Raw genomic sequence first — 19987 nt, 5'->3', positions numbered from 1 at the left:
GAAGGTAGCTATGTCAAATTCATTTAATATAATTAATAAGATGCTGATTTGTTGGAATTATGGTCAAAACTATGTTTAAATGAAAAAATGGGGTGACACTTTATAAATTTCCACCCAACTAATTCTTGTATTTTTTAATCTGTGTATTATAATGTTTATTTGATACATATAAGCTTAAATTTCAGATCAAGATAGAACTAATATACTTAGAGTTATCTAGGTGGTAACTTCTTTCATATTTGGCTCTCAGTAGGATGGTATTGGGCTTCCCAGATGACTCAGTGGTAAAGAATCCGCCTGCCAGGCAGGAGACTTGGATTCCATCCCTGGGCCAGGAATATCCTCTGGAGAAGGAAATGACAACTCACTCCAGTACTCTTGCTTGGGAAATTAGGTGGACAGAGGACCATGGTGGGCTGTAGTCCAGTTCAGCTCAGTTCACTTGCTCAGTCATGTCTGACTCTTTGCTGTCCCGTGGACTACAGCACACCAGGCCTCCCTGTCCATCACCAACTCCTGGAGTTTATTCAAACTCATGTCCATTGAGTCGGTAATGTCATTCAGCCATCCCATCCTCTGTCATGCCCTTCTTCTCCTGCCTTTAATCATTCCTAGCATCAGGGTCTTTTCAAATGAGTCATTTCTAACCATCAGGTGGCCAAAGGATTAGAGTTTCAGCTTCAGCATCAGTGCCTCCAATGAATATTTAGAACTGATTTCCTTTAGGATGGACTCGTTGGATCTCCTTGCTATCCAAGGGACTCTCAAGAGTCTTCTCCAACACCACAGTTCAAAAGCATCAATTCTTTGGTGCTCAGCTTTTTTTATGGTTCAACTCTCACATCCATACATGACTACTGGAAAAATCATAGCTTTGACTAGATGGACCTTTGTTGGCAAAGTAATGTCTCTGTTTTTTAGTATGCTGTCTAGGTTGGTCATAGGTTTTCTTCCAAGGAGCAAGCATCTTTTAATTTCAAGACTGCAGTCACCATCTGCAGTGATTTTGGAGCCCCCCCAAAATAAAGTCTCTCACTGTTTCCTCATCTATTTGCCATGAAGTGATGGGACTGGATGCCCTGATCTTAGTTTTCTGAAAGTTCAGTTTTGTTTTTTTTAATTGTATTGGTTTTGCCATACATCAACATGAATCTGCCACGGGTGTACACGTGTTCTCCATCCTGAAACCCCCCCGCCCCCCCGCCACCTCCCTCCCTGTACCATCCCTCTGGTTCATCCCAGTGCACCAGCCCCAAGCATCCTGTATCCTGCATTGAACCTGGACTGGCAATTCATTTCTAATATGATATTATACATGTTTCAGTGCCATTCTCCCAAATCATCCCACCCTCTCCCTCTCCCACAGAGTCCAAAAGACTGTTCTATACATCTGTGTCTCTTTTGTTCTCTCGCATACAGGGTTATCATTACCTGAAAGTTCAGTTTTAAGCCAACTTTTTCACTCTCTCCTTTCACTTTCATCAAGAGACTCTTTAGTTCTTCTTCACTTTTTGCCATAAGGGTGGTGTCCTCTGCATATCTGAGGTTATTGATATTTCTCCTGGCAATCTTGATTCCAGATTGTGCTTCATCCAGCCCAGCATTTCTTATGATGTACTCTGCATGTAAATTAAATAAGCAGGGTGACAATATACAGCCTTGACGTACTCCTTTTTCTGTTTGGAACCAGTCTGTTGTTTCATGTCCAGTTCTAACTGTTGCTTCCTGACCTGCATACAGGTTTCTCAAGAGGCAGGTCAGGTGGTTTGGTATTCCCATCTCTTTCAGAATTTTCCAGAGTTTGTTGTGGTCTTCATAATCAAAGGCTTTGACATGGTCAATAAAGCAGAAATACATGTTTTTCTGGAACTCTCTTGCTTTTTTGATGATGCAGTTGATGTTGGCAATTTGATCTCTGGTTCCTCTGCCTTTTCTAAATCCAGCTTGAACATCTGGAATTTCGCAGTTCACATACTGTTGAAGCCTGGCTTAGAGAATTTTGAGTATTACTTTACTAGTGTGTGAGATGAATGCAATTGTGTGGTAGTTTGGACATTCTTTGGCATGGCCTTTCTTTAGGATTGGAATGAAAACTGACCTTTTCCACTCCTGTGGCCACTGCTGAGTTTTCCAAATTTGCTGGCATATTGAGTGAGGCACTTTCACAACATCATCTTTCAGGATTTGAAATAGCTCAACTGGAATTCCATCACCTCCACTAGCTTTGTTTGTTGTGATGCTTCCTAAGACCCACTTGGCTTTGCATTCCAGGATGTCTGACTCTAGGTTGATCATCACACCATCGTGATTATCTGGGTCATAAAGATCTTTTTTGTACAGTTCTTCTGTGTATTCTTGCCACCTCTTCTTAATATCTTCTGCTTCTGTTAGGTCCATACCATTTCTGTCCTTTATCGAGCCCATCTTTGCATGAAATATTCCCTTTGTATCTCTAATTTTCTTGAAGAGATCTCTAGACTGTCCCATTCTATTGTTTTACTCTATTTCTTTGCATTGATTGCTGAGGAAGGCTTTCTTATCTCTCCTTGCTATTCTTTGGAACTCTACATTCAAGTGGCTATATCTTTCCTTTTCTCCTTTGCCTTCCACTTCTCTTCTATTCACAGCTATTTGTAAGGCCTCCTCAGACAACCATTTTGCCTTTTTGTATTTCTTTTTCTTAGGGATTGTCTTGATCCCTGTCTCCTGTACAATGTCATGAACCTCTGTTCATATTTCTTCAGGCACTCTGTCTATCAGATCTAATCCCTTGAATCTATTTCTCACTTCCACTGGATAATCATAAGGGATTTGATTTAGGTCATACCTGAATGGTCTAGTGGTTTTCCTTACTTTCTTCAACTTCAGTCTGAATTTGGCAATAAGGAATTCATGGTCTGTGCTACAGTCAGCTCCTGGTCTTGTTTTTGCTGCCTGTATAGAGCTTCTCCATCTTTGGCTGCAAAGGATATAATCAATCTGGTTTTGGTATTGACCATCTGGTGATGTCCATGTATGGGAGTCTTCTCTTGTGTTGTTGGAAGAGAGTGTTTGCTATGATCAGTGCTTTCTCTTGGCAAAACTCTATTAGCCTTTGCCCTGCTTCATTCTGTACTCCAAGGCCAAATTTGCCCATTACTCCAGCTGTCTCGACTTCCTACTTTTGCATTCCAGACCCCTGTGATGATAAAGACATCTCTTTTGGCTGTTAGTTCTAGATCGTTAGTCTTCATAGAACTGTTCAACTTCAGCTTCTTCATCATTACTGGTCGGGGCATAGACTTGGATTACTGTGATATTGAATGATTTGCCTTGGAAACAAACAGAGATCATTTTGTCATTTTTGAGATTGCATCCAAGTACTGCATCCAACTCTTTTTTTTTTTTTTTTTTTTGCTATGATAGCTACTCCATTTCCTCTAAGGGATTCCTGCCTACAGTAGTAGATATAATGGTCATCTGAGTTAAAGTCACCCATTCCAGTCCATTTTAGTTCACCGATTCCTAAAATGTCAGTGCTCACTCTTGCCATCTCCTGTTTCCTGTTGAGTCACAAAAGAGTCAGACACAACTTAGCAACTAAACAACAGGATGAAGTTACACCTAGATGTGCTTAGTCACTCAGTCATTTTCGACTCTTTGTGATCCCATGGACTCTAGCCCGCCAGGTTCCTCTCTCCATGGGGATTCTCCAGGCAAGAATACTGGAGTGGGTTACCATGCCCTCTAGGTGTACCAAAAAATAATGGTACACCTAGATGGTCTGCCATTACTTTTCTCATGCTAGGTCCATGATTAAATAATTATAGTCAAAAGTTTCTTTCATCCATCCTGTTATCAGGAGATATCCTGAAATGGAAATAATGACTTGGAAGAAATATTCAACATCACTAATAATAGTACTCTATCCCCACTTTGAGTAACATTTTCCTTACTATATGAGAGCCACTGAATGTGATGATAAAGGAAAGGTTTCTCTTAATGTATCCAAATTTTCAGCATGTCCCTATGCTTTGCATATAGCCACAGAATCTTGGTCTTAGACTCTTGAGGACCACCACCTTTGAGTCCAAGCCTCTCCCTTACTCATGTTGTTGTCCATCCCCAACAGATTTTACTTACTTATCTGGAGTCTGATAAGTGGGTTAGTCATTTTTCGCTTCTACTGGTTCCTCTCTTGGATGGAGGGTAGGGCTCTGATCCTGAGTGTGGAGGGGTGGAGATAGAGGTGGCCTTCGCAGTGGTCCTCCTGTCGTAGGACAGCTGTCTAAAAGACAATCAGGCATTTTTCACTGCAGAGTTTAACCTCTAATTAGCACATTCCCTTGTCATTATTAGGCTAAAAGATTTTGTTTACTTCCTACTCTTCAGTTGTAATTTAGAGGCCTTCCTTCTATCACTTTGTTTTTTTACATAGTGGGGTGGAGGGAAGAATGTATCCTGCCACACCTATGTGAAGCTCTTGCAGCCCGGTTAGACCTACCTACATTGAAGTTACTGCTTCCACAGAGTTGATGGACGGGAACAGGCCAAGGGTTTAAATAGTCACTTTTGGACATAATATATGTTATGTTATCAATATTATTCATAGGGCCAACAGCTCAAATAAAGAAGTCTACAGGTCAGTGATGAGATATTAAAGAGAACGCACAGAAATGGTTTTAACCTAATACAGATATAGAGATTAAATTATAGTGATGGCAACAGCACTCCAGGGTTTATTCTCTCAGTGTCTGAGTCAGCTTCATACCCTCTACAGCTCCTTTCCTCCTCATGAGCTGGACCTAAGGCATTCCAAAAAATCCCTCCATCCTATGTCCCATCTGTGCCCACTCTTGTTTTAGAGGAGCTCCTAGCCTCCACCTCTAGCTCTGTCTCACCCACTCTTCAGATCCAGTGATTATTTCATTAGACTTGATGTTTCAGACTTTCGCTCATTCCCACATTACTTGATTTGGGGACTCAGATACCAGTTTCTTCTTTTTCTGAACCCTGAATCCTTAGGTCAACCCTACTTACCACTACCTCCCCCACTACCATACGAAACACAAACTCTGAGAACCAGCCTAAACCAGAGCTTTGAATCTCATCTTCTGTAAGCTTTAACCCCCAAACTCCATTTATCTGGAAATCCAGGCGTGGCAGACAATGTGCTTAGGGCTTCATAAAAACTGACAGAAAATCTGGCAAAAAACTGAATTTTGAAAATGTCTTCTAAATCATCAAAACTGTAATTCCTTACCATAACTCTTAGTTTAATAGAATACTTTTTGCTTACTTTAGTGAAGTTGCTCAGTCGTGTTCGACTCTTTGAAATCCCATGGACTGTGGCTTACCAGGCTCCTCCATCCATGGAATTTTCCAGGCAAAAGTACTGGAGTGGGTTGCCATTTCCTTCTCCAGGGGAATCTTCAGGACCCAGGGATTGAACCCAGGTCTCCCGCATTGCAGGCAGATGCTTTACCATCTGAGCCACCAGGGAAGCCCTTTGTTTACTTTATCCACCATTTATCTATCTCTCCATCCCTCTAAACTTTGGAATACTAGATCCAGAGTTGGATACAGTTGGAAATCTGTAATTTTCACATTAAATAAGGAAGTGTTCAACAACTGATAGTAGATGCTATTCTCAAGTAAGGCACTAGGTGGAGCATGTGAATTTAAAGGAAATTTTAAGTTGACAGTTCAGTTCAGTTCAGTTGCTCAGTTGTGTCCAACTCTTTGTGACCCCATGGACTGCAGCACTCCAGGCTTCCCTGTCCATTGCCAACTCCTAGAGTTGACTCAAACTCATGTCCATTGAGTCGGTGATGCCATTTCATCCTCTATAGTCTCCTCCTCCCACCTTCAATCTTTCCCAGCATCAGGGTCTTTTCAAATGAGTCAGTTCTATGCTTCAGGTGGCCAAAGGACTGGAGTTTCAGCTTCAGCATCAGTCCTTCCAATGAATATCCAGGATTGATTTCCTTTAGGATGGACTGGTTGGATCTCCTTGCAGTGCAAGGGACTCTCAAGAGTCTTCTCCAACACCATAGTTCAAAAGCATCAATTCTTCAGCGCTCAGCTTTCTTTATAGTCCAACTCTCACATCCATACATGACTACTGGAAAAACCATAGCTTTGACTAGACAGACCTTTGTTGGCAAAGTAATGCCTCTGCTTTTTAGTATGCTGTCTAGGTTGGTCATAGGTTTTCTTCCAAGGAGCAAGCATCTTTTAATTTCATGGCTGCAGTCACCATCTGCAGTCATTTTGGAGCCCCCCGAAATAGTCTGTCTCTGTTTCCACTGTTTTCCCATCTGTTTGCCATGAAGTGATGGGACTGGATGCCTTGATCTTTGTTTTCTGAATGTTGAGTTTTAAGCCAACTTTTTCACTCTCATCTTTCACTTTCCTCAAGAGGCTCTTTAGTTTTCTTTGTTTTCTGCCATATGGGTGGTGTCATCTGTTAACCAGTGACAACAAATTATTTAACTCAAGAAAACTGTTAAAACAATTAAACCAAGTTTATTTTGAATAAGTTCAACTAAAAATGCATAAATATAAAACTGTGTAACACTTTGAATAAATAAGTAATCTAGGATAATGTCAATTTTAAAAGATAAAAATTGGAGTAAATAATTTTTTCTCTTTATTCTCTCCAAACCTTTCCTGTATCCAAAGCAGGAAAATGAAGCAGGTAGCAGTTTCAGAGGAACACTAGATGAGGAAGATAGAGATAGGGCTGGCATATGTTTTTCCCCCTGGTTGAGAAAATGAACTGGCCTTTATCAGAGTGGAAATACCTTGCATCTACATCAACTTCTAGATTGCTAGTTTCAATGTTGGGAGCAAATAATTCTAGGGAAGTTAATTGCTTATACACATGAGAAAAGGTCATACATTGCTAATGACAGCAGGTTAAATCTTTTAAAAGGTTTTTGTTGTTTATAAAATATTACTGGAGATTTTATGAGAATCAAGCTCATATTTGCAGATAGCATCTGCGTAATTCCTGGAGGTTAAATCTGTGAGACAGATAGATTGGCGTATAGATTAACTCTACGAGTTCAGAAGATAATAGTTTCAGTCCTTCAATATTGCGTTGTACATGTTCATAGCTAAAGTCAGGACTTTGTAGTAGAGTTTATTTATTTGTGATACTGCAATGAGGTTTGTCAGTGCTTCCATTATTAGTTGGTTATAAAAATGCCACACAGTGTGAAGACTGATATCCCTGTATGCAGATCAGGCTGACTTCAAGTTCAGGTCAGGAGTTACAGGAAGAAAAAAAATTCCTAGGAAACTTGGCATTTTATTCAATGATATTTTGAATTCTGATTCCCTCCATCAGCCTGTTACCATGTACCTCTCAGAATACCACGCACTGTGTCCAACATATTTACTTGCATTCAGTACGGGGAGAGAATGGAGAGTCCTTATTCTGGAATCAGGGCTGACTTTCTTTGTTATTAAATTCCTGACTTTCTTTGTTAAAAGATGCTTGAAATAAACTCTAACATAACCTATTTCATATGATTGCAAGCTATAAATTTAGGAAGGAGGTAAACTAGCTGAATTTAATATGATGAGAATTTAATCAGTTTACTAAAAATATGTTACAGTATTTGGTTTTATGATGAACTTTAAGGGAAAAAACTGATTGGGTTTAATGTGAAGAGGATTTGGCCAGAAATATGGGCCTTCTTGCTTTTTTACTTAGCAAAGTCGCTAGATAGAAGCAGCTCTGAGTTACTATAAAAAGCTGTTTTCCAAACTAATTTTTCTTTCATATCACTAATGTGATAGAATAGAGATGAATAAACTGTTCTGTTTAATAACAATTTTTAAATGCTTAGGTTATAAATTTGATTTTATTAAGTAAAATTAAGCTTCATCCACTTTGGAGCTTTATATGAATTAGCAGCAAAATTGGTTCTAATACTAGAGATGACTAATACCATGCTTAAAATATTCCTTCTTCAAATCTATCAGTAATAGGGATCAGGAAGTAACTTTTAATTTAATAGGCAGGAAGTTTTTAAATGCCTGGGGAACAACAGCCCCTGGAGAAAATCTCACAAATAAATGCAAGGGGATGCAGATAAAGATAACTGAGTGCTCTTTTGTTTATAATAGTAAAAAGCTGGAATCAGCCTAAATGCTGATCAATATAAGACTGGGTAGAGAAATTGGTCCATATTTATATGATGTAATATTCAGTTCAGTCACTCACTCGTGTCCAATTCTTTTCGACCCCATGAATTGCAGCACGCCAGGCCTCAGAGATGGCAATGGCACCCCACTCTAGTACTCTTGCCTGGCAAATCCCATGGATGGAGGAGGCTGGTGGGCTGCCATACGTGGGGTCGCGAAGAGTGGGACACGACTGAGCGACTTCACTTTCACATTTCACTTTTATGCATTGGGGAAGGAATTGCTCCAGTGTTCTTGCCTGAAGAATCCCAGGGACAGGGGAGCCTGGTGGGCTGCCATCTATGGGGTCGCACAGAGTCGGACACGACTGAAGTGACTTAGCAGCAACAGCAGCAGCAGGCCTCCCTGTCCATCACCAACTCCCGGAGTTCACCCAAACTCATGTCCATCGAGTTGGTGATGCCATCCAGCCATCTCATCCTCTGTCATCCCCTTCTCCTCCTGCCCCTAATCCCTCCCAGCATCAGAGTCTTTTCCAGTGAGTCAACTCTTCGTATGAGGTGGCCAAAGTATTGGAGTTTCAGCTTTAGCATCAGTCCTTCCAAAGAACACCCAGCACTGATCTCCTTTAAAATGGATTGGTTGGATCTCCTTGCAGTACAAGGGACTCTCAAGAGTCTTCTCCAACACCACAGTTCAAAAGCATCAATTCTTCGGTGCTCAGCTTTCTTCACAGTCCAACTCTCACATCCATACATGACCACTGGAGAAACCATAGCCTTGACTAGAAGGACCTTTTTAGGTTTTCATATTCTAAAGATAAAGTATAAATACACAATCACTACATTTCAGTAGTATTTAATGTATATGAAGAAATGGTAAATATAAGGCCCTGAATAAGATATTACATATGGAAGACAGTAACCTGAGAATTCAGTTTGCAAATCTCAAATGGAAAGAGAATCACAATAGTTAAAAAAAAAACAAATAGTACTTTCTGTAAGAAAGGTAGTATTAATGTTTTACTTTCAGTACCAAAAATCATTGGGTTCATAGTTACCCAGTGATTAAAGTGATACTTGGTCACTCACTCTCTCTCTCTCTCTCTCCCCATTGTTTCTTGTGTCTCTCTGTCTCTATGTATGTGTGTCTGTCTATCCCTGTTACCTTTTATACCCACTATCATCACAGTTCTCTCTCGCTCTCTTTTTCTCTAGATGTATATAGAGGGAGGTGAGGGGGATCATGATATTGAATGGAAAAAAGGGAAATTTGAAGAATGAAACCAACAGTATGATATCATTTTTATAATTAAACATATAAAATCTCTGTTGTTCATAAGTAAATATCAGTATATGACCAGTATTTTAAAATAGACAAGAAGAATACCCACCAAATACTGGTCATTCAGGAAAGGGGATGCACTAAATATGCCAGCAAATTTGGAAAACTCAGCAGTGGCCACAGGACTGGAAAAGGTCAGTTTTCACTCCAATCCTAAAGAAAGGCAATGCCAAAGAATGCCCAAACTACTGCACAATTGCATTCATCTCACACGCTAGTAAAGTAATGCTCAAAATTCTCTAAGCCAGGCTTCAACAGTATGTGAACTGCAAAATTCCAGATGTTCAAGCTGGATTTAGAAAAGGCAGAGGAACCAGAGATCAAATTGCCAACATCCTCTGGATCATTGAAAAAGCAAGAGAGTTCCAGAAAAATATATACTTCTGCTTTATTGACTATGCCAAAGCCCTTGACTGTGTGGATCACAACAAACTGTGGAAAATTCTTAGAGATGGAAATACCAGACCACCTGATCTACCTCCTGAGAAAGCGGTATGGAGGTCAAGAAGCAACAGTTAGAACTGGACATGGAATAACAGACTGGTTCCAAATCAGGAAAGGAGTATGTCAGGGCTATAGATTGTCACCCTGCTTATTTAACTTATATGCAGAGTACATCATGAGAAATGCTGGGCTAGATGAAGCGCAAGCTGGAATCAAGATTGCCAGGAGAAATATCAATAACCTCAGATATGCAGATGACACGACCCTTCTGGCAGAAAGCAAAGAAGAACTAGAGAGTCTCTTGATGAAAGTGAAAGACAAGAGTCAAAAAGTTGGCTTAAAACTGAACATTGAGAAAACTAAGATCATGGCATCTGGTCCCATCACTTCATGGCAAATAGATGAGGAAACAGTGGAACAGTGAGAGACTTTATTTTTTGGGGCTCCAAAATCACTGCAGATGGTGACTGCAGTCTTGAAATTAAAAGATGCTTGCTCCTTAGAAGAAAAGCTATGACCAACCTAGACAGCATACTAAAAAGCAGAGACATTTCTTTGCCAACAAATGTCTGTCTAGTCAAAGCTATGGTTTTCCCAGTAGTCATGTATGGATGTGAGAGTTGGACTATAAAGAAAGCTGAGCACCAAAGAACTGATGCTTTTGAACTGTGGTGTTGGAGAAGACTCTTGAGAGTCCCTTGCACTGCAAGGAGATCCAACCAGTCCATCCTAAAGGAAATCAGTCCTGAGTATTCATGGGAAGGACTGATGCTGAAGCTGAAACTCCAATCCTTTGGCCACCTGAAGCATAGAACTGACTCATTTGAAAAGACCCTGATGCTGGGAAAGATTTAAGGCGGGAGGAGGAGACTACAGAGGATAAGATGGTTGGATGGCGTCACTGACTCAATGGACATGATTTTGAATGAACTCCAGGAGTTGGTGATGGACGGGGAGGCCTGGTATGCTGCAGTCCATGGGGTCGCAAAGAGTCAGACACAACTGAGTGACTGAACTGAACTGAGGAAAGTGGAGTGGGTCACAGAGGGATTTAAAACAAACAAAATATGAGTGTTTCTTTATCATTGGTATTTGCTATGTTATTCTCTAAAGTTTTCTGTAGCTTTAAAAATTCCCCAGAAAACGGGGAGTGGTGCTGGTAGAAGCAAGAGGGAACCTCAAGGGAAGTTCCTTAATGAGAATTATGTGTCTGATGCTGAACAGAAAATAATGTGAGGAAGTACTGTGGTTGGCATTTAAGAAAAGCAGATATGAGTATTATGTGGGCCCATTTGGCAGTGCTCCTCACGGCAGCGGAAGGCTTGGATGCTGGAGCACCTCTTTCCCCTGGAATTTCTGCAGTGATGAGAGAGGGCTGGGGGCCTGGACTAGGCTTGCTCTTCCTGTCCCTTCTCTGAAGTCTCTGAACGTGTTGTGTGATGAGACAGTGGCTGAATTGTTCTTGTGGCCTAGTTTCTGATATATTTTTTACTGCCTTAGTACTAATATTCTCTGGATAAACTCTAGGCATGAAAGGATGCACACCAAAAGACCCTATCATGTGGAAGATGCTGAAAAATACTGCCTTGAGGATGACTTGGTCAATATGGAGGTCCTGGATGAGGTACTAAATATTTAATAGGCAGTTTTCACCAAGGACTTTTGTTTCACACGACTGGTCTGATCTTTCTGTTGTAGACCATGGTCTCCTAAGGTCACTTGAGACTTTGTTTGTATAGCCCTGGGGTGAAACTCAAGGATGTTTGGCTGCTGTGACTATGATCCCGTGTTGTGCTGTGTTCATTATAGTCCCGTAAATGTCCTAAATGATGAAGAGAAAAGGATTTGGAGTTTTCCCGTGAAGGCTTTTATATTGCAGGCTTAAAAGTTGTTTTTATATCAGCTGAAATTATTTTCTGTTTATAGAACAGTGCAATTTAACCCTTAAACTAAAACAGTTGTTTGTTCTTCGTAAAGAAGAGCTTCACTTAGGGAAATAGTGCAGCTAATATAGCTTGAATTCCAAATTTGAAAATTGTGATAATCCCCATTTAAAATATGCATGTTTAATAGAGCTGTTAATTGCATTGGACCTGCTTCTGCTGTTTCTAACTCTGGGGACCCTTAAATGCAATGTATGAATCACTAAAGTGTGATATAAAAGTGTTCAATTCTACATTCCCACCACATAAATTTTTTAGTGTAATGCTTTGAAAAATGAAGTTACAGTTTATCTGTACTTTATTAATAGGAATGGCCTATTAAATCGAATTCTGAATAGAACATTTGGATGGAGTCAAACAGTTTTTTCATAGTAACAAAACTCTTGTCTGATATGTCAGTGCTTTATAGCAAGCCCTAAATGGGCTGAATTCTTCTAATTAGTATATTCCTAATTTTTTCTTCTTTCAAGGCAAATATCTGCATTTAGGATCATTAGGGTCCTAATCAATAAGGTATGATGTAAATGGACTATTTTAATAGTCTTTTGGAGAAAATTATTCTTGTAAGAATACACTTGTTATTTTTAATATCTCTCCCTTGACTAGAAATAATGTTCACTCTCAGTACTATTTATCCTCTTCTTAGGATACAATTATTCATCAGCTGCAGAAGCGTTATGTGGACTTACTTATTTACACATATGTTGGAGATATCTTAATTGCCTTAAACCCCTTCCAGAATCTAAGCATATACTCTCCACAGGTAAGGAATATTTTTGAGCATGTGGCTCCTTAACAGGAAATTTGAAATCTCAAGGAAAAATGAAAAGGGAGAAAAAGTGAGAAAAAATACCATGGGTGGACATACCCCAAACTGAAAATAACAGTGCAACAAAGTTCGTACATTTTGGGGGTGACTTTTAAGTTAAGAGGTAACGATAACAGCTAACATTCAGTTAGTGTTTACTGTATACCAGGCATTGGGTTGCCTTGGATATTTCTCATGACCCTGCATGACGGGTACTATTAGTAAGCCTATTTGTCAGATGAGGAGACTTCACACAGTGAAGTTAGTGTCCTTGAACAAGCTATGGAGCCTGGGATTTGAAGTCAGGCCTGTAGACTCCACAGACTCTGCTCTACAGCCTCTCTGATGCCACAATTCCCCCTGAAAAGTGACACAGCCTCGGTTTTATGGGCAAAGGGTATTGGAACATTAGAAGAGTTCTTTAAATTAATGTTTTTCAGTTTTCCAGACTGTATCATGGAGTGAAACGTGCCTCAAATCCCCCCCACATATTTGCATCAGCAGATGCTGCTTACCAGTGCATGGTTACTTTCAGCAAAGACCAGGTAAGAACTTAACTGTCCTTCCCCACCAAGTCCCACAGTAGGATGTTTTCTGTTCTCCTTTGCAGCTCTTGAGTTTTCCTAAAAACTTGCCATTCTGGTTGCTGATACTGACTCAAGGAAATAGGCAATGAAATAGTAGCTCAGTGGGACAGGAATAGTGACAAACTAGAGGAACTAATGTAGAAACCCTTTTCAAGAAATGTGAGACATCCTCCTCAAATACACTCATTTTCCCTGGTAAAATATAATAAGGAAGGTGAAATTCACTCAGTCATGTCCAACTCTTTGCCACCCCATGGACTATAGAGTCCATGGGATTATCTAGGCTAGAATACTGGAGTAGGTAGCCTTTCCCTTCTCCAGGGGATCTTTCCAACCCAAGAATCGAACCCAGGTGTCCCACATTGCAGGCAGACTCTTTGGCAGCAGAGCCACAAGGGAAGCCTAAGAATACTGGAGTGGGTAGCCTATCCCTTCTCCAGCAGATCTTCCTGACCCAGATATTGAACTGGGGTCTCCTGCATTGCAGGCATGTTCTTTTCCAACTGAGCTATCAGGGAATCCCTAAAATATAATAAGATAATTCTAATATGACAACATAGAGCTAACACAAAACTGATGACATGGTAATGACTGTAATAAAAACAAGATGGAGAATGACAGAAATTAAGTTCTTTCCTAGGAAGAGTTCAGAAAGTTCATGGTCCAGTCCTTTTCGTATGAAATACTGCACACAGGCTGATAATGGTCACGTACCCACTGTTTAGCTGCTAAGAAATTGTGATGAATTGGGGAAAAACTGCACAAATCTTAAACTCAATGCTATTAACACAAAGCTCGCCCATAAATTTTAACTGTCTGGACCTCCAGTTCACAGTGGTGGCATATCCAACCTTTGGCCCTTCCTTTACTTGTAATATTTTTTCCCTTGTGTGTTTATTCTGTTATAGAAACAGTCTAATTTCATGAGAAATTTTTATGAGAGAAGCACAATGTATATATTTCCTGAGACCTGTGAAGTCCAGTTTTGGATTTGTTGAGAAACACTTGAAATTTTAATAGTGCAGTTTATAAAATGGAATACATGGATTAAATATGGGTTAAAACTTGGCTTCTCCAAATTATTACCTTTCCCAGAGATTTGTGAAATGTCCACAGAATTCATAGACAGGAGTAAATGAAGGGAGATATATGTGTTTTCCAAGTTACGAAGTTATCCCACTGTGTTATCTTTTTTCTGACACCAAATGTTGTGTCTCTACCAACACTAGCAAATTCTGCAATTCCCTGATGCCAACCAGATGTCTAACAATTCAGTTCCATTCAGTTCTGATGCTAGCTATCCAGATTTAGCACAGACCTCACAAGCTCTGGGCTCAGTCCACAAGACCACCTGTACTTCAATGCCAGTTGTGAATGGGGTGCCTAGGATACCCACTCTTCTGCCTGGCTGACTACAGATTTAGGGATTCCCACAATCCCCCCGAGGTTTGATAATTCACGAGAATAACTCACAGAACTCGCAAAAATACTTGTGTTTACTGGGTTTTTATAAAGGACACAACTCAGAAACAGCCAAATGGAAGAGATGCTGAGGGCAAGATGTAGAGGAGAAAATGGTGCAAAGGTTCTAGGCATTTTCTAGGCCCAGGGCCCTCCCAGGCCTGCAACATATTCACACTGGAAGCTCTCTGAATCTTGTTGTTCAAGAGTTTTTATGACTCAGTCAGTCTCTAGCCCCTTTCCCCTCCCCAGAAGTTGGAATGGTAAGGCTGAAAGTTCCCTCCCCCTACATCTTTTTTGGTGGTCAGCCCCCATCCTGAAGCTGTCCTGGGCTCCGCCTTGAACCACTTAGTTAGCAGTTACATTTGCTTGAAAGGGACTTGTTTGTGAATATCAAAGAATGCTCCACCACTTCTATCATTCAGGACATTCCAAAAGTTTAGGCGCTCAGAGTCAAGAACCAGAGGCAAATACCCAATATATGTTTTTATACCACACCCCCTAATCTCCTTTATACATAAAGAGCTCCTAGAAAACACTGATAGAAAGACCAATACTACTAAAAAAAGAAGGCAAACGATATAGACTGGACACAAAAAAGGAAAATATGGATGACATTAAACTTATGAAAAGATGCCCAATCTCACTTGTAATAAAAGTGCAAATTAAAACTCTACCGAGATACAGTGTTTTGCCTATTAGAATAGCAGAAATCCAACATACCCAGTTGGTGATGCTGCAAGGAGAATAGGCACTTTCATACAGTCCTTAGGAAAGCAATTTGGTATTATCTATTAAACTTATGAATGTGTTTACCTTTTGGTCCAACAACCCCATTTCTGGGAATTTATTCTACAAATGAACCTGCATAAATATAATGAACATAGGAAAAAACTCAAGTATCCATTCTGACTGGTTAAATAGACTATGGTACATCTGTACAGAGGAGCCATAAATGACTACAAAGGTTAAAGAAGCTCTCAATGCATTGAAATGGAAAGATTCCTAAGATGTATTGCTCAGGGAAGAGTTAAGGTGAACAGTGGTGGATGTTACATGAAAATCATAGCTGAACACACAAGATGTTTACTGTGCTGTGAATTCTTCACCAACACTTCATTTTCTGTATCAGTGCATTGTCATCAGTGGAGAAAGTGGCTCTGGGAAGACAGAAAGTGCCCACCTGATCGTTCAGCATTTGACTTTCTTGGGAAAGGTAATGATGACCTACTTTCTGTACTGTGGCTTGAAGTCCCTTCAGAGTAACTGCATATTTCTAAAATGATGGAAATACTGGATTTTATTAGGGGGTACATGGAAACATTCCATCTTTATTATGCTCGCCTCCTGATTGCTAGGCCTTGTAAGATGTCAGCACGTCCTCCTCCTTTCATGTAGTGAAGAAAATAATGCCAGCACGAATTTACTAGATTTGGCAATTAACTTTTCTTGTTCTCAGTATAATACAAACAGCCATTAAGTAGTAAAAGTGGTTAAAAGAGCAGGATCGGGGGAGTCACTAAGGTGATTAAAGGACTGGAAAGTAGAAATCTTTGAGCAAAAGTTGAGGGAAATAGAAATTTTTAGCTTGGTGAAATGGACATTGAAGATATGGCTGTAAAAATAGCCTAGCAATTACTTATAAGCAGTGTATTATAAGACTAAGAACAAATTTAAGTATTTTTTACAGAGGAGGTTTATTGAATATTATGATGAATAGCTGAGAAAAGTGATGGAATCTATTTAAAATTCTTTCTAAACTCTAGGCATTTTATCTGTCAAGGATTTTAAGAGAAGCGTGGCTGGTCATAAAAACTGACCTAACCTAGCCTCATCTGATACTTACGCACCTGGGGAGATGCTTATCTGAGAAAACAGTGCTGGTGGTTGATGCTAATTTCCCAAATGGAGTTTTTCCCCAAAAGATAAATGTGATTTTTATTTACTGGGAGGGGTGTGTGGCAGCTCTACTGGAGTAAGTTTCTGGAGACTCCACTGGACTGTTCTCTGTTTGGCACAGGCAGATAATCAGACCTTGAGAGAAAAAATTCTGCAAGTCAACTCTCTGGTGGAAGCCTTTGGAAATGCATGCACTGCCATCAATGACAATTCCAGCCGTTTCGGAAAATATCTGGAAATGATGTTTACACCAACTGGAGCTGTGATGGGAGCAAGAATCTCTGAATATCTCCTTGAAAAATCCAGAGTTATAAAACAGGCGGTGTAGGTGCCCTATTTTCTCACTCTGGTTTTATGCTGCAGTGTAGACAGGAGGCTTTGGGAATTTTTATGGCTACATTCCGTTCTTTGTTCTTAGTATCCCTGCCCCCATTCCTACCCTCAGCCTCCCCGAAGGCAAGGAACTATTTAAGGAAAGGATAAATGGTGATTTCTAACCTAAAAGACGTTTACAAGCACAGTAGAAAGGGCTGGATGGGATTACTTTGGGATAGGTATGCCCATTCCCTGGATTTGGTTATACCAGGTAGAATTTAACAATATGCACTTACTTTTATAAATTACTAGTTCCCTTAAAATTGAGCTTGTCTATTAAAAAAAAAAACAAAACACTGAGAATATTCTACATGTTAAGTTTCCCCTAGTTTGAGAGAGGGAAAAGTTATTTTGTTTTAAGAAAAGCAGTATAGGAACTTGCCTGGCGGTCTGGTGGTTAGGATTCTGGCTCTCACTGCTGAGGGTTCAGTCCCTGGTTGGGGAACTGAGATCCCACAAGCTGCATGGTGCAGCAAAAAAAAAAAAAAAAGGCAGCATAGCAGCCGTGGTCAATAGCATGGACTGCTCTTGGTTCAAGGCTGTCTCTGACATTTACTGTGTGACCTTGGGTATGTCACTGATAGCTTATGGAGAACGATGTCAGATTCATGATCTCTAAAGAAGATTTAGCCTTCATAGCTCAGTCGGTGAGGAATCTGCCTGCAGTGCAGGAGACCCTGGTTCGATTCCTGGGTTGGGAAGATCTGCTGGAGAAGGGATAAGCTACCCACTCCAATATTCTCAGGCTTCCCTTGTGGCTCAGCTGGTAAAGAATCTGCCCGCAATGCAGGAGACCTGGGTTTCATCCCTGGGTTGGGAAGATCTCCTGGAGAAGGGAAAGGCTACCCACTCCAGTATTCTGGCCTGGAGAATTCCAGGGACTATACAGTATATGGGGTCGCAAAGAGTCAGACATGACTTTAAGTCAGACAGACGTTAAGCCCAGACATCGTTAGCTCTGGGCTTAAAGAAAGTTAGTCTTAAAGATTGTTGTCATAATAACTCAGAGTTTAAGAAAAAATGTCTTATGTGATTAAGACAAAGCAATACAGAGAAAAGGTTTATCCCTTTCTCCTCCTCGAGGGCCCCTGACTCCTTGTCAAGCTACCTAAGAATTAACGCTCTCATCACCTAACCTCTCTGAGCCTCATCTGTGAAATGAAGATGCTCCTAGAGCCTACCTCATGAGTTTGCCATGAAAATTAGTGACTTTGTTTATGTAAAAGAACTTTTAAAAGTGCCTGGGTTGGTGCATGTTATCAGAGAGTTAGCCTCTCTTCCTATTATTATTACTGTTAGAGGACGTCAGACTTCCTCAGGAACATGGCTCCATTTACGCCTTTACTGTCTATTGAATTCCTGCTGCATGCTAGTGTTGTGCTCTCTGTTGGGGTTGCAAGAGTAAACAAAATAGACAAAGTCCTAGTATTCTTGGAGCTTGGAGTGGATCAGGGATGAGAGAGGGACAGGCACAGGAAGGGTCACAGGCATGAAGCAAAAATAAATAAATAAGCTTAATGCATAACAATTGTGGTAGGTACCAGGAAGCAATGTAAGGCACTCTGAAAGTAAAACAGGTGAAAGGGTAATAGCCTAGCCTAGGAGGAGAGGGTTTCCTGTGTGAGAGACATTTAATCTGAGCCCTGAGGGTCTCTAGAAGTAAGCCAAAGAGATGGGGTGGGGACAGGAGTGGAGGGGCGGGGGAAGAGAGGAGCAAAGACAAGACTGAGGCCGGATCATGCAGGGCTTTGAAGCCGGGTTGAGGAACCTTATTCTAAAGACAATTCTTCTGAACCTTATTCTAAAGATAAAAAGAAGCCATTAAACGTTTTGAAGCAGGGGAGTCACAAAACCCAGCTTGGGTTTTGTTATGATGAGATGATGGCTCTGGCTTCAGTGGAGCAAATGGATTGGAGAAGATGCAAGAAGTACTATTACACTGAGACCGCTAGGAGGCTGTTTTCAGATCAACCTGAGAGAGACTGTTAGCCTGAACTGAGGTGGTAGCAGTGGCGATGGGGAAGCAGGGGAGCCGATGAATCTGAGAGAGGCTGTGCAAGTGGAACCCACAGGACTTGTTTTAGGTTCAGAACCCCAGCATCTTCTTTTATCAGATGCATGCAGTCCCTTCACAAAATAGGCACTGACTTGAAAATTAAACAAATGCACGAAAGGATAGGATCAGTCATTTTTAGTTTCCCTGTGGTGTCTTGATTAATTTTTATGAGGTGCCCTGCTTCTTTCTTTCTAAATTAGGGTTATTTTAAAGTTTAGGAAACTACCTCTGACAATGGAAATTGTAGTTTTCTGTGTTCAAATGTAAAGTGGTCTTTTACAAGGAGAATGTAAGGAGGGTTCTAATCACAGCTCTGTCACTTATTAATAGAACTATCCTTATAGCTTACTTTCCTCATATGCAAAAGAAGACATAATAAAGCCAACGTTTTGTGGCTCAGATGGTTAAGAATCCACCTTCAATACAGGAAACCCAGGTTCAATCTCTGGGTGTGGGAGATCCCCTGGAGAAGGGAATGGCTACCCGCCCCAGTATTCTTGTCTGGAAAATTCCATAGACAGAGGAGCCTGGTGGGCTACAGCCCATGGGGTTGCAAAGAGTCAGACATGACTGAGCAGCTAATACTTTCACTTTCAAAGCCAACCTCACAGGGCTGGATAATTAATGAGATGATATGTGATTTTTGCCAAATATAGAATAACTGGTACCTAATAACCCATAACTTATTATTGCTGTTAGTTTTAGTCAATATGATAGCACTGGTGGGTAAAATAGACTGAAGACATTGGATGAGAAGAAGGTGGGATTTGTGTAAGTCCTGCTCATCTGATCTTTTGGTTCTGCTCTCCTCTGGCGTGTAGTAGGATTCTCTCACCAAGTCCTCCTAATTGGTCTCCTTGCACCCATCTTAACTTCTTACAATCTAGTCTCACATTTACAGTTTAAGACACTTCAAAGAATTCTATTTGCATAA

At 40.5% G+C, this 19987-nt stretch overlaps 1 protein-coding gene across 1 annotated transcript in view; it reads left to right on the top strand.

Annotated features, from left to right (window-relative positions):
• MYO3B (myosin IIIB) overlaps positions 1-19987 on the top strand; it is a 275064-nt gene that overhangs the window by 15591 nt on the left and 239486 nt on the right. Inside the window, exons 4-8 of the mRNA XM_069575180.1 lie at positions 11452-11548; positions 12514-12630; positions 13116-13220; positions 15856-15939; positions 16744-16946. Of these exons, the coding sequence (XP_069431281.1) occupies positions 11452-11548; positions 12514-12630; positions 13116-13220; positions 15856-15939; positions 16744-16946 (606 nt within the window). The remainder of the gene's footprint in view (positions 1-11451; positions 11549-12513; positions 12631-13115; positions 13221-15855; positions 15940-16743; positions 16947-19987) is intronic.

Source organism: Ovis canadensis, chromosome 2 (genome assembly GCF_042477335.2).
Source record: "Ovis canadensis isolate MfBH-ARS-UI-01 breed Bighorn chromosome 2, ARS-UI_OviCan_v2, whole genome shotgun sequence".
Taxonomy (NCBI): Eukaryota; Metazoa; Chordata; class Mammalia; order Artiodactyla; family Bovidae; genus Ovis; species Ovis canadensis.
Note: the sequence above shows the minus strand (reverse complement) of the source record. Positions and strands in the feature narration are given on the sequence as shown.